Genomic DNA, 14,272 nt, shown 5'->3' on the forward strand with positions numbered 1-14,272 from the left:
TTAAAAGCTGACTGTATACTTGAAGAAAAAAAAAATGTCGTCCAAAAAAAAATATGGTACTGCAAATATTTATAAGGGATTATTCATTAATTTCTGTTCTGCATTCAAATTACATAGTAAGAAAACATTGTATGGTTTCAATTTTAAATTACGATAAGAGTTTAATATCCAGACAAACTTTTGACATATGTTTACAAAAAATTATATACTTTAACGAAACAATTTTTAAATATTCGAAAAATTTACTTCTGCATAGAAAGTTATTTATGATTAAAATTGAAATTATGAAGAACTTTGCTTCAGAAGCTGACTTTGTTTAAAAGCTGACATTAGCTGACTTTGTTTAAACATAATCATCAATTAGCTATAATAAAATGGGAAAAAAACAGAAAATTACATAATTCACAAGAAAAATATGCAGCCAAATTTTTAAAGTATGTTTTTAATATCGATGAATAATTAAGAAAATTTTTTAATTTACACCGAATTCAATTTAAACTTTGAATATTTTTTCAAACATTAAATTTTCCACAAATTTGTAAAAGGTCTTTTGTACAGTTTTCAATTTTCTTATAAAAATATTTTGTACGGTTGTTTTTAGAATTTGCTGTTGCAAGACATGAAATTTTTATCTCTAACAAATTGTTGAAATGTGGAATTTTAATGACCAATATCAATTAATGAGAAGTCTCCTCTTTATATTAATATTCAAAACTTACTTTTTAACAGAATTATTTTTACTTTCCTCTGCAAGTATACAGCTTCTTTCAAAGTTTAAAAAAAATTATGCAAAAATAACATACCATAATGATAATCGAAAAAAATCATTTCTTTCGTTCTGTCACAAGAGTTTTGGATTTCTCCTGTTAAAGAATAGGATACAGCTTTTTTTTTTCAGTCGCCGTAACATCCTTTGGGAATATTTATTATATAACAAGTTTCATCGATTCTTTGTATAATTCCTGGTCGTATTATTGAATTAGGTTTACAAACACATAAGTTATTAGTAATTTGACATTCATAAATGTGATGAACTGTTACATATTTGGTAGAGTGAAAATATTTTCCTGTGTGTTTGATTTCTTTATAAAATATAATAATTTCTTCTTCTCCGACCATATTCTCAATGGAACAAATATTACTAATAATTCCGTTTGTACCATTTTTCAATATTATTATAGTGTCATTTATTTTTTGACATAATCGATAGTTCTGAGAAGTATAACGGTTTCCTTTATGAATGAATCTGTTATATACTTTGCATTTTGTAGGCGTAAAACCGATTGCTTTTGATTCCAAGTCACTTAAGTTATATTTTCTACCTTTCCCTACTAAAACGCAGTCATCAATTTTGAATATATGTTTAAGTCTACCTGTCAAGTTTCGTTCACAAAATTTCTGAAATTCATTACCCAGTTCAAACCGGTCACTTAAAACTGGAATTGATTTGTGAAATAAATATTTTCTTGCAATTTGCAAACATACGTGATTTGGACTTTTTTTCAATTTCAAAATGAAGTGATTTTCATTTTCAAAAGGAAAAGTATTGTGGGCCCATAATGGACCTAGGTTAACTACACTTTTTGCCATGTGTAAAAGCAAATGTATATTATAAGTCATTTTCTCTTCACCAAAATATTCTTCATAGTAACAAATATATCGGATCAGTAGCTTATCTGCAGTTTCCAGCATATGACTTGAAATTTTTTCTTCCAATAGAATGGTAATACCTTCGACTAATAACGCCAAGTGATCCAAGTATTTATGCGGAAGTAGTTTTTTTAAGCACGGTAATGAGTAAAATATTAACCAAGAACGCCATTCCGTAGCTTTCCACATGTTTCTTTCAGTTATATCTCGAGGTGATCGTGATATTGATGACGGGTGTTTAAACTTCAATAAAATTTCATTTATCGCTGCCAATTGGTTAGGATTTCCTATGTAATATGGTTTTCCAAATGAACATAATAATAATTCTGTGTGTTGTTTTACAACTCCAAGTAACACTGAGTGCAAATAATCAGGAGACATTCCGCCAACTAAGTCAAAGTAGTCGAGATTCATTAATTGTGAAGGACCCAAAACACCTTTTACATCCTCACCGTACTCTTTTGCACTCGCCAATACCATTTGGTTTTTTACAGATTCATCTGTTCTTTCTGTTGGTACATCCGTAAGCATTGGATATTTACAAAATTTTTCAATACATTTCGTAGGGTGTTCACAAAAAGTGCACCCATATTTACCATTGTACTGCTTCATATTCAGTACTTTACATCGAGCTACTGAATCAAAACAGGCGCAAAGTGGAATAAATTTACTAGTTATAGTTTCTTCACCTAACTTCCACCTCAAACCTTTACTAGACAAATCATTAGCTTCATCCACAAATGGTTTCAAGAATAGGTTCATATCAGGCTCAACTTTATCTACCCAAAGACCAGTCATTATCAAATATTTTGATTTTAATTTTGGTGACAATTCATTTATTGATGCGTAAATTGGCCAAATTGAGAGTTTACTAGATTTTGCTGCTTGACAGCCATCTGTATTGAAAGTATAGGATAAATTGTATTTATCAGATAAAACATTCATCGGTCCCGACTGCGATAACTGTTTATAAATTTTTCCATCAGTTATGTTTTTTATTACATTTTCCTCGTCATCAACATCACGTTCATTTTGATTCAATAGCTCTTCTTGAACTTCAGGTCTCTCAAGTATTTGTTTCAATTGATTAGAAAAATTCAAAGTTAAAAAAAATGGTACATTTGATGGGCTGAACTTTTCTTTACATATTGGACAAATATACTCTTCACTCCTTGAAGTAGAATGAACACCAAAGTAGAAAAAACATTTATTACAGTACAAATGACGAGAGGAATTAGACTCTTCCAATTGTAACTCTTGAAATAGTTTAAATTTTGTCGATGGAACGACATTATCTCCAAATATTGAATTGATCATGGACAAAATACTTGTTATTGTCTTCCATGTTAACGACTCCTGAGCACCAAGCAGTAGTATCATCATCAATACTTCTCCACGGGTAATCGATGTACAAGAACAGAGCGGTTTACTGTACGCATCATCAGCAGTACGTTCAAAAGAAGTCTGAAAAAATAGAAAACTTATTAACGGAGTTCAAAAAAATTGTCATTACGAACAACATTTATTATAAGAAACAAGTATTGCTATTGTAATTACTATTCGTACTTTAGTTTGAATTGCTCGCGTTTTTATGTTAGTACCTTAAACCAACTTTTAATTGACTGAGACCATACTTTATTTATGCCAAGAATATTTGTTTTTGGTTAAAAAAATTTTTTTACTACCTCAGGATTTTCGTTTTAATTACAGTTATTGAAAAAGTATACAATTAAAATTAAATATCTATATTATTCGAAACCATTTATTCTTAAATTAAAGATATGTTTTTAATTCAGCAGGACAAGATTAGTTTGCTCAACTCATAAAGTTAATATCCTACTCATAAATATGACATTACTAGCTTCAGAATCTAATATGTTTTTCATAGATTTGTTGATCAACAAATATTATTATATGTGCAAATCGATATGCACATGAAGTTACATATTTTTGAAAATCCATAATCAGACATAGCATACAAAATACAAGCATCAATTATTGATATCTTATTTTATTTATATCGCAACTGCTTTACTTTTTCCTGCTTTTCATTGTGCGGCTGTGGCCCGACTTGTGCTTATTCGCTCTGAGTGAAGCTATGGTAGGGGAAATTAAATCAACTGAAGCGTTCGCAGTGGTTACTTTCGGCGTTACGGGAGGCTATTTTTACTAAATTATAATTAAATAAATATTTATATATTGCGAAATAACCATGTAATTATTTATTTTTCATTTTCATTTTTTCCTTAGTATCATTTTTGGACTTTGATATGAATTTCAAACAACTTAACCTAAATGTTTGCTGCATTTTTTTTTTTTATCATTATACTTAATTGTTGTTGATTCGTTTAACTAAAAAACAAAACTGCAATTATTATAAAACTCCCACATACTTTTTATAACTGTTTTTTTTTACTATTATTTATAATAATTATTTATTTTTATGTTTCTTGCTATTGACATACGTATAAAAACATACTCTGACAGCCTCTCGTACTTCATATTTTGTCTAGCGCTGCAGTCACACTCATAGCGAATACTGTACTGCATCATTACGGTCATGGAGACTAGAGTAGTCTCCATGATTACGGTAATGCCCTACAACCTCCCTTGTGCAATGGAGGTGTAGTGGCGTAGGAAAACCACAGAGAAAACCTAGCCAGTACAGTTTCGGTTTGAGTGAAGCTCCAGTGATCGATAAAAATCCCATTTCACCGACCACTGGATCTTCATTCCGCGCCTAGCGATCAGAGACTTTCGTTTGAACACGACGCGTAGCTAAACGGTCACCCAGCCAAGTAGTGATCATGCTCGATGCTACTTCTTTGGTGATCGCTCGAGCCACGCGCGTGCCGAACGGCTGCCTCAGCGGCTATTATTACTGCTTTTAAATCTATTGGATTGATTTCATTGTCAGCCCTATTAAAAAATGTCATTTAGTACCTTATGTTTTTCCGCTATCGTCTTTAAAAAATATGTCTTAGAATTAATTTAGTTATTTCGTTTCAAAAATGCAATTTTTTTATAGTTACTAAGACATTAATTTTTTTTAACCATATCCCCAATTATCACAAGTTTTAATGAGTTCAAAATTACGGGAAAATTGGTATATACAACAATTGTTGAATTTGATCTAATGTATTTAGCAATCCCACATACCTGATTAGTGTCGCTATCATTCATGTGGAAATCTTCTGCAAATGATGAATCTTCGGCCTATAATAGAACATTAAATGAATATATATTAGGGTGTGTCATTTCAGAGTAACATTTTTTTTTTAAGTGCATGGGGAAAAAAATCATAGTTCAACACAAAAAAAAATCGGTCTGTCAGTTGACCCTGCGGGCCAGCCCCAAAACTTCCCGCTGTTTTCGAGCTCGTTGAGCTCGAAAACATTATTGTGAATACATTTTCGAGCTCTTCGAGCTCGCAAATACTTTTGTATGCCATTGTTTTGTAAAAAACCATTTTTTAGCATTTCCTTCTCCCACGATATCTCGCGAACGAATTAACCGATTTTGATGGTTGAGGTGGCAATCGACGCGTTTTATCAAGTTCTGAAGCTGATCAAATTTTGAAATTGATTTATTTAGCCGTTTTTGAGAAATTTTAAAAAAACCAAGGAAAAAATTTTTTTTGAATTCTTTCGTCAACGGTTTCTCTTGAACGAATGAACCGATTTTGATGGTTGAGGTGGCATTCGACGCGGCTTATAGAGTTTTAGAGCTGATTAGATTTTGGAATCAATCCATCGAGCAAATTAAAAGTTATCCAAATAAAACATTTTCGAAAAAATTTTATTTTTGAAATATCTCTGAACGCACCCTACCGATTAAGTTCAAATTTTTACGGCCTCAAGACATTAACAAGCCGCGTCGAATGACACCTCAACGATCAAAATCGGTTCATCCGTTCAAGAGTTATGAATATTTACATACATACATACGTACGTACGTACGTACGTACGTACGTACACACATACATACACTCGGACATCATCGTGAAATTAGTCAGGATAGCTTCCTAGGACCTCGAAACGTCGACATCTGATGGAAATTCGATTTTCGTAAATCGGACCGAAACCAATAACTTCCCGAATTTTTGAAAATTTACAATTTTCTTAGCGGGAAGTTAAAAATTTTTCGTACAAGAAAAAAAATTCTATGTCGATAACAGACCTAGCTCTTTGAAAAAATAGATTTCCCATTTAAATAACACGGGAAAATTTAATTTTTAATTTTGAGTATTTTTAACTCGTTAACCTATCAATACATCAAATAGACTAATACATATTTTTGTAGGAAATTGAACGCTTTACAAAAAAGGTTTCTTATCATTTTTCGATAAATTCATCTGTTCAAAGGTTATTGAAGCTCGAAGTCAAGTTATAGTAAATTTCGAGATCTTTTTACTTTTCCTGCGAAACTATCAGACTTATCATAAAATGTTATAGGGTTTTTTTTATGACAATTTTATTTTCTACAAATTATTATAAGTAAAATTTTTTCGAATTCCGCATTGTTTCCTAGTTATTTTCATTTTAATTTCAAGCTCTTAAAAAAGTAGAGTTCTGATCGATTTAAAGAGCTCGACATTGAAATGAAAATAACTAGAACACAATGCGGAATTTGAAAAAATTTTACTTGTAATAATTTGTAGAGGATAAAATTGTCAACAAAAAAGACTCAATGACATTTTGTGATAAGTCTGATAGTTTCGCCGGAAAATGCAAAAGATCTCGAAATTTACTATAACTTGACTTCGAGCTTCAATAACTTTTGAACAGATAAATTTATCGAAAAATGAGAAGAAACCTTTTTTGTAGAGCGTTCAATTTCTTACAAAAATATGTATTAGTCTATTTGATCTATTGATTGGTTAAAACGAGTTCAAAACACTCAAAGTTGAAAATAAAATTTTCCCGTGTTATTTAAATGGGAAATCGATTTTCTCAATGAGCTAGGACTGGAATCGACATAGAATTTTTTTTCTCGCACGAAAAAATTTTTTTTAGGTTGAACTATGTTTTTTTTCCCCATGCATTGAAAAAAAAAAACTTTTGCGGAAATGACACACCCTAATATATATATATATATATATATATATCAGGGTGATTCATTTCCGCAAAAGTTTTTTTTTTTAAGTGCTCAAGCAAAATCTCAATCTACATCGAAAAAAAAAAATTTTCACCATATATGTGACCTTTTAATTCCAATGCTAAGTGCTTGAAATTTTATAAGAAATTTTATTCCCTTCAAAGAAAGTCCTATGAATCAAGTCGCTAAAGTCCATAGTTTCCGAGTTATAGTAATTTAAAGAATTTGAAAAATATAATAGAAAAAAATAATTATAATTGATATTTTATTTTTCAAATTATTAAAATTACTATAACTCGGAAACTATGGACTTTAGCGACTTGATTCATAGGACTTTCTTTGAAGGGAATAAAATTTCTTACAAAATTTCTATTAATATTTTTAGTGTACTTTCATTGGTTTATGTTCTGCAATGAAAGGTCAATTTCATAGGAAAAATGAGTTCCGCAACGGACACAAGTGAAACAGCTGGAATTACAGCTAAGTAACTATGGGCACTTTTGAAAAACACCAAATGCCCTACAATTTGCGATTAAAACCGCCTTGATATCATGAAACGCAGCTGAGTATTAGAAAGTTGAAAAAAAAGTAAATTAATTTCCGTGTATTTTAAATGGGAAATCTTTGAAATCAAATGGCAAGCACTTAGCATTGGAATTAAAAGGTCATATTTGGTGAGAATTTTTTTTTTTTCGATGTAGATTGAGATTTTGCTTGAGCACTTAAAAAAAAAAACATTTGCGGAAATGAATCACCCTGATATATATATATATTAGACTGATTAAAAAAAATCGACTTTTTTTTTTCAAAATTCGTATCAAAAATATTGTTCGAGATGACGAAAAAAAAATACTGTTAAAGTTTGAGTTCTTAATATTGATATTAAAAACGGCCTCATCGCAATTTTCCATTTTTCATTTAAATAACATGGGAAAAATTTATTTTAAACTTTGGAATTTTATAACTCATCAGCAGATAAATTTATCAAAAAGACCAATATTTAATTTTGTAGGAAACTGCTCTACAAAAAAGGTCTCTTATCATTTTTTGATAAATCTATTTTTTCAAAAATTATTCGAGGTCAAAGTTCAATTTATAGTAAATTTCAATATTTTTTTACTTTTTCAGCGACCTAGAATTAGACTTATTATAAAATGTTATAGTAACTTTTTTGTAGGTCTTTTTATTTCCTATAAATTATCTCCCTTCAAGTTTTCGGAATTCCTGAACACTTTTGATTTTTTTATGTTCTAATGTCAAATATTCCTAAAAAATTGTGTTTAGGTCATTTTTATTATTCATAAAAACAAAAATATTGATTTTTTTAGACTGTTATTTATTAATTTATGATCATAATATTACAGAGAAAAAAATTGCTTATTGCAGTCAAAAATACCCATTAGTATTATTAATTTTTTTGTCATTGAATGGTGGAATGAATTTGATAATTATAATTTCTTATTGGAATAATAAAAACTTTTCAATGGCAAACAAATTAATAATAGTAATTGGTATTTTTGACTGAAATAAGCAATATTTTAATCTGTAATATTATGATCATAAATTAATAAATTTCGGTCTAAAAAAATCAATATATTCGATTTTATGAATAATAAAAATGACCAAAACACGATTTTTTAGAAATATTCGACATTAAAACATAAAAAATTCAAAAGTGTTCAGGAATTCCGAAAACTTGAAGGGAGATGATTTATAGGAAATAAAAAGACCTACAAAAAAGTTACTATAACACTTTATAATAAGTCTAATTCAAGGTCGCTGAAAAAGTAAAAAAATATTGAAATTTACTATAAATTGAACTTTGACCTCGAATTATTTTTAAAAAAATAGATTTATCAAAAAATGATAAGAGACCTTTCTTGTAGAGCACTCAGTTTCCTACAAAATTATATATTGGTCTTTTTGATAAATTGATCTGCTGATGAGTTTTAAAGTTCCAAAGTTTAAAAAAAATTTTTCCCCTGTTATTTAAATGGAAAATAGAAAATTGCGATGAGCCAGTTGTTAATATCAATATTAAGAACTCAAACTTTGACAGTACTTTTTTTCGTTATCTCGAACAATATTTTCGATACGAATTTTGAAAAAAAAAATTGTCGATTTTTTTGAACCAGTCTAATATATATATATATATGTGTGTGTGTGTGTGTGTGTGTGTGTGTGTGTGTGTGTGTGTGTGTGTGTGTGTGTGTGTGTGTGGCATTCCAGGCCAAATCGACCACTTTTGACCCCGACCCCTTTCGATTTGGCTGAAAATTTGTTTTCCTTCTACCTCATCAAAATCATTTTTCTGGAAATTTTAAATTTTTTTATCCGAACCAAAAAAAGTTATGAGTTTTTCAAAAATAAGGCTTTTTTTTCAAATAGCTATTTCTTCTGTAAAAATTGACTAATTGGGACTTTTTTTTCAGAATTTTTATCTTTGAATGTACTTTTTAGGAAAAAGTACAAAAGAATTTTAATTTTTTTTTTATTTTCTCAAAAAAAAATTCAATTCATTCTGCGATTTTTCCCGCCAATCCCAGAGTAGGCGTACTTTTCCTTCTTTTGTATTTTTTTCTAAAAAGTACATTCAAAGATAAAAATTCTGAAAAAAAAAAAGTTCAAATTAGTCAATTATTACAGAAGTAATAGCTATTTGAAAAAAAAAAAGCCTTATTTTTGAAAAACTCATAACTTTTTTTGATTCGGGTAAAAAAATTTGAAAATTTCCAGAAAAATGATTTTGATGAGGTAGAAGGAAAAAAAATTTTCAGCCAAATCAAAAGGGGTCGGGGTCAAGAGTGGTCGATTTGGCGTGGAATGCCCCATATATACATTTTTAAAAATTATATCTAAATTACTTACGTCAAACCAGATTTCTCTACTTAAAGATTCTTCATCGTCATCTTCATCAAGCCAAAAATTAAATTCAGAATGTATGGAAGTTGACGTTTGCTGATTGATAAGAGGAGTATCAGTTTCAGTCGTAGATTTAATTGAAGAAAAATTGTCATTTGTGACGTTTGCGTTGTGAGGCTGTGGTGCGGTCGCATGCGTATCATCATCACCAACGTGTTGACTTATAGTTTGATTATCTCCATCTATAGCCTACAGTAAATATAAACAATAAGTTATTGACATCAATGAAGTTGGTGAAGTAATAACCATTATTTGAAAAATATAAATGTATCTGTCGTAATGCTATTATGTAGTATGTAACGTTATCGGTGAAGGACACAAAAAGTCCTTTTTTTGCGGTAAAACTTTTACCGATCGTATAACTAATTTAATTATCTTAAATTGTGATTTTTTAATTGCACTTTTTAATTGAGAAATGATATTTTTCATATAAAACCAAAGCCAAATTGCAAATCATGTGGAATCTATTTTTGAACATAAGTATATCTTTTAATATCTATTATATTTTCATATATGATGAAAATTTGAGATTTTGAAATAAAAACGTGTTTTCTTCACAATTTATGTCTTGTTGTTACAATAAAAAAAAAAAATATTAAAAACTTCTACATCAATTTACACACTTTATGTAAGTAATTTTCTTTATTTTTACAGTAGTCTCTTCACAATTTCAAAATAATTGAGGTATTTAAAGTAGCCGAAGTCACCGTTCTGTCGTTTATTCTTATTTCCAACCACAAAGAAACTATACTGATTAAAAATATTGATTGAAAAAATTAGAGCCATGTAAATTTTCTATCTATATATACTACAGAACAATTGAAATCACTTCAAATTGTTATATTGGAAAAAATTTTAATCTCAAGCCAGTAATTTTTTTTTACTCAATATTTTTTGTCACGGCATCTATAAAAATCGCCTTCTACTTTGTTTAAATTTTTAGATTTTAAATTTGTGTAAGTGCAATTTTTTATAAAATTTATTCGGTAATGAAGTTCAACATCATAAAGATTATTGCTGTCAAATAAATGTATACTTACATCACACCGAAACTTTTTTAATGTGTCGTAGAATGTTGATCGAGGCATAATGCCATCACCACCGGGCTCCAGGTACGATTTGTATGGGCCTCGCTTCATGTTCAATTTAAATTTTGTTACTTATAACTCACAACAAATAAATAATTTTTTTTATTACACGTTAAATTTATCACACACGAAATTAATGTTGAATAACAAATCTATTCATTTTCTTTTTTGCAATTCAACTCTCATTAATGTGAGAGACACTAATAGGTCTCACAACGAGACTCGATGTATAATATACACAAAAAATTTTCAGTCCGTTGTACCGGCTATTATTTATATAGGTTACAAATAAAATATTTTTATAATACTTGAGACTCACTCAAATGACATTCAACTTTTTCTAATCAAATAATGTAATTAAATTATTTAATTATTAAAAATTTCTATATTACAATAGTTACATCGTTCACTTGCATTACACTTTATAGGCACGTGTTTATAATATGAGAGCAATTCAATAACAGTAGGTGCAATAGGTTGTAGTCAGGTTAGCGTATACAGGGTTGCCAAAAAATTTTTGTCCAATTCGCTCCATCTATGATCAAAAGTAGAGAAATACTTAAACAAGTCGTCCAATCATTTTAAAGTTTAAAATAATTCTGTTGGCTTACAATTTATTCTTTTATTAGCCAATACAAGTACACTATAATTTACTGCATAAATTGAAATCAACTGTTTAAAAAGTATTATTGCAATTATTTTTTATGTAGTGAAAAATGATAGGATGTTTTTAGAATAAATTTGATTAAAAAATAATTTGAATTAAAATTTCTATTAATATTTTGCAAATTATTAATTATTTTTTAGTGCAAAGAGCAGAATATCGTTACGCAAGTTCTGATTAACATTAAATGTATACACATTTCTTTATCTGATTGTTAAAAATAAAATAACAATTTACTTTCAACAGTTATTATGAAATCATCACGCGCGTTTAAATTTATAATTTTTTATAAGAAATAAAATTACTATTCAAAACCAAGATTCCAACGAACTGAACTGAGACGAAAGAAATGAAATGTTTGAATGTATATGTGTCCATAATAACCCAAGTAGCACACTTGCCTTTATGACATCTATAAGATATCAGTTTTTAGGCTATTTTTTGACTTATCGATAAGGCATCAACATGTTGACAAAATGATCAGAAATTTGTGTCACCGAAAAAATATCTACTTAAAAGACTTGACACAACCCTTATTAAAAAAAATGATTTACTCCATGCTGTGTATATCCATAAATTAGTCGATTCAAATTATTTTGAATCATTTCAAATTGTTTTGAATCATTTCAAATTAATTTGAATCATTTCAATCAGCGAAGCGACGACATAAAGTAAATTACAAATAGTTGTAAAATAAGTCATCTAAACGAATTTTTAATTGAAATGTCTTTTTTAAGGCAAGAAAAACAACGCAAATTCTCTGTCTCCGGAACTAACATTTGCATGTCTTATTTATACCAAAAAAGGTGACTGAAACAAAAAAAAATTCGTCTTATCCTTTTAAAAGACATCTTAAAGTTGTCTCTGTGCTATAGCACATACTTAAAAGAAACACAATATTTTTATATGTACATACTGAATTGAAATAATGTTTGATTCGAGTCATTGGCAGATGGAAATTAAAATAGTATTTAAAAATAATGATTAATATTGATCCCAATTCTGAAACATTAAAAATAGCTCAATCCGCGATAAGTAGCCCAATCTGGCAACCCTGAGTGGATACGCTACATACGTAACACTACAATGTGACTCACACTGTGTGAGTAATTTAAATTATATTAGTATATATGTATTAGGGTAATTCGTTTTGAACGACTATTTTTTTTTTTTCACTCCCACTTGAAAATATTGTTGTAGACATTGAAAAAAAAATTCCCTGCAAGTTTCAGCCCTTGATTTTAATTTTAAGTACTTTATATTTGATTTTGAAGTTAAAACTATTGAGAAGTTATCGAGAAAAATTAGTATCATTGCTTTTGGGATTAAATAATGAACAAAATGAATTTTGAACGAAGTCTCTACGACGAATAATTGCTGAGTCAAAAATTATTGAAGCGCGAAAAACGAAAAAGCGCGTCATTTTGTCCGCGCGTGTATAAACAAAAGGCTGTAACTCGGCAGCCAATCGATACTTTACAAGTTTTTTTTTTATTCTCTTAGTAAATCATATTTCAACCATAAAAAAAATTGGTAACTTCCAAAAAATTTTTTCGAATTTAAAATTTAAAAAAAGTAAAAATCACTTTTTGTTAAATAAAAAATAGAAAAATAAATTAAATGACCTGATGGATAATTTTGTTTGAACAATGACTCAAACAATTATTTAAAAAATTTCTTGCTGCGGGACTTAGAAAAAATTGGACTTCGGATATCTTCGGGAATTGCTAGAGAGAGAAAGTGGGCAAAAGACGTGTAGTGTCTTTCTCTAAAGAATTACGTCTGTGCATATCCCCACAGGCAGATTATGATCTTTTTTTTTTTTTTTCATCTCCAACGACTGAAATTCTCTTTTCCATCATTTCTTATTGCTCATTTTGTTATAAATAATATTGTCAAAACTTCAAATACATCGTTCCTACAATATAGGTATCAAAAGATTGCAAATTTTCTGAATCTAAAAAAAAACTTATCGTGTAGAGAACTTTTTTTTAAACATTATGTCATTGTTTATAAAAAATTACTTAACAAATTTCAAAATAAATCGTTTATACGATGTAGGTATCAAAAAATTGCAAATATCCTGAACTGGAAAAATAACTTATCGTGTAGAGTATACTTTTTTTTCAAGTTTATTTCCTTGTTCATGAAAAATAATTAACAAAATTGGATCAAACTTGATTAAAAAAATTTGCAATCTTTTGATACCTACATTGTAGGAACGATTTCTTTTTTTTCAAATTTGTTAATAAATTTTTTATAAACAAGGAAATAAACTTTAAAAAAAAAGTTCTCTCACGATAAGTTATTTTTCCAATTCAGAAAATTTGCAATCTTTTGATACCTATATTGTAGGAACGATTTTTATGAAGTTTTGATAATATTATTTATAACAAAATGAAAAATGATGAAAAACAGAATTTCAGTCGTTACAGACAAAAAGAAACAAAAAAAAAAAAAAAACAATCTGTCCATGGGGATACGCACAGATGTAATTCTTTAGAGAAAGACACTACACGTCTTTTGCCCACTTTCTCTCTCTAGCAATCCCCACAGATATCCGAGGTCCAATTTTTTTTAAGTCCCGCAGCAAGAAATTTTCCATGTCCTCATACTGAAAATTATAAAGGAAAAATTTCAAGAAATCGACCAAAATTCGTATATAGCATTCGATCCAAAATTTCGCGAGACGAATTTTTGTCGTATCAAAAAAAAAATAATTTTTTTTTTAATTGTTGATAAATTCCAAAATTTTCCATAACGCATTTTTTTATGAAAAAAAAAAAATATTTTGAATGTCATTACCCGTAATTGTTTGGGTAATCGTTCAAACAAAATTATCCATCAGGTC

General features: G+C 28.8%; 1 protein-coding gene across 1 annotated transcript; it reads right to left on the minus strand.

Annotated features, from left to right (window-relative positions):
- Window positions 1-1,179: 1,179 nt before the first annotated feature.
- Window positions 1,180-11,429, minus strand: LOC130670086 (uncharacterized; the record flags this gene model as incomplete). The annotated part of the gene is made up of 4 exons (XM_057473259.1): window positions 10,710-11,429; window positions 9,616-9,858; window positions 4,810-4,866; window positions 1,180-3,114 (listed from the first exon to the last, which is right to left on the minus strand). Coding segments are annotated over exons 1-4 (2,334 nt in total), but the record flags the coding sequence as incomplete, so codon positions are not given.
- Window positions 11,430-14,272: the final 2,843 nt, after the last annotated feature.

The sequence above is a fragment of the Microplitis mediator genome, chromosome 6, assembly GCF_029852145.1.
Source record: "Microplitis mediator isolate UGA2020A chromosome 6, iyMicMedi2.1, whole genome shotgun sequence".
Classification (NCBI taxonomy): domain Eukaryota; kingdom Metazoa; phylum Arthropoda; class Insecta; order Hymenoptera; family Braconidae; genus Microplitis; species Microplitis mediator.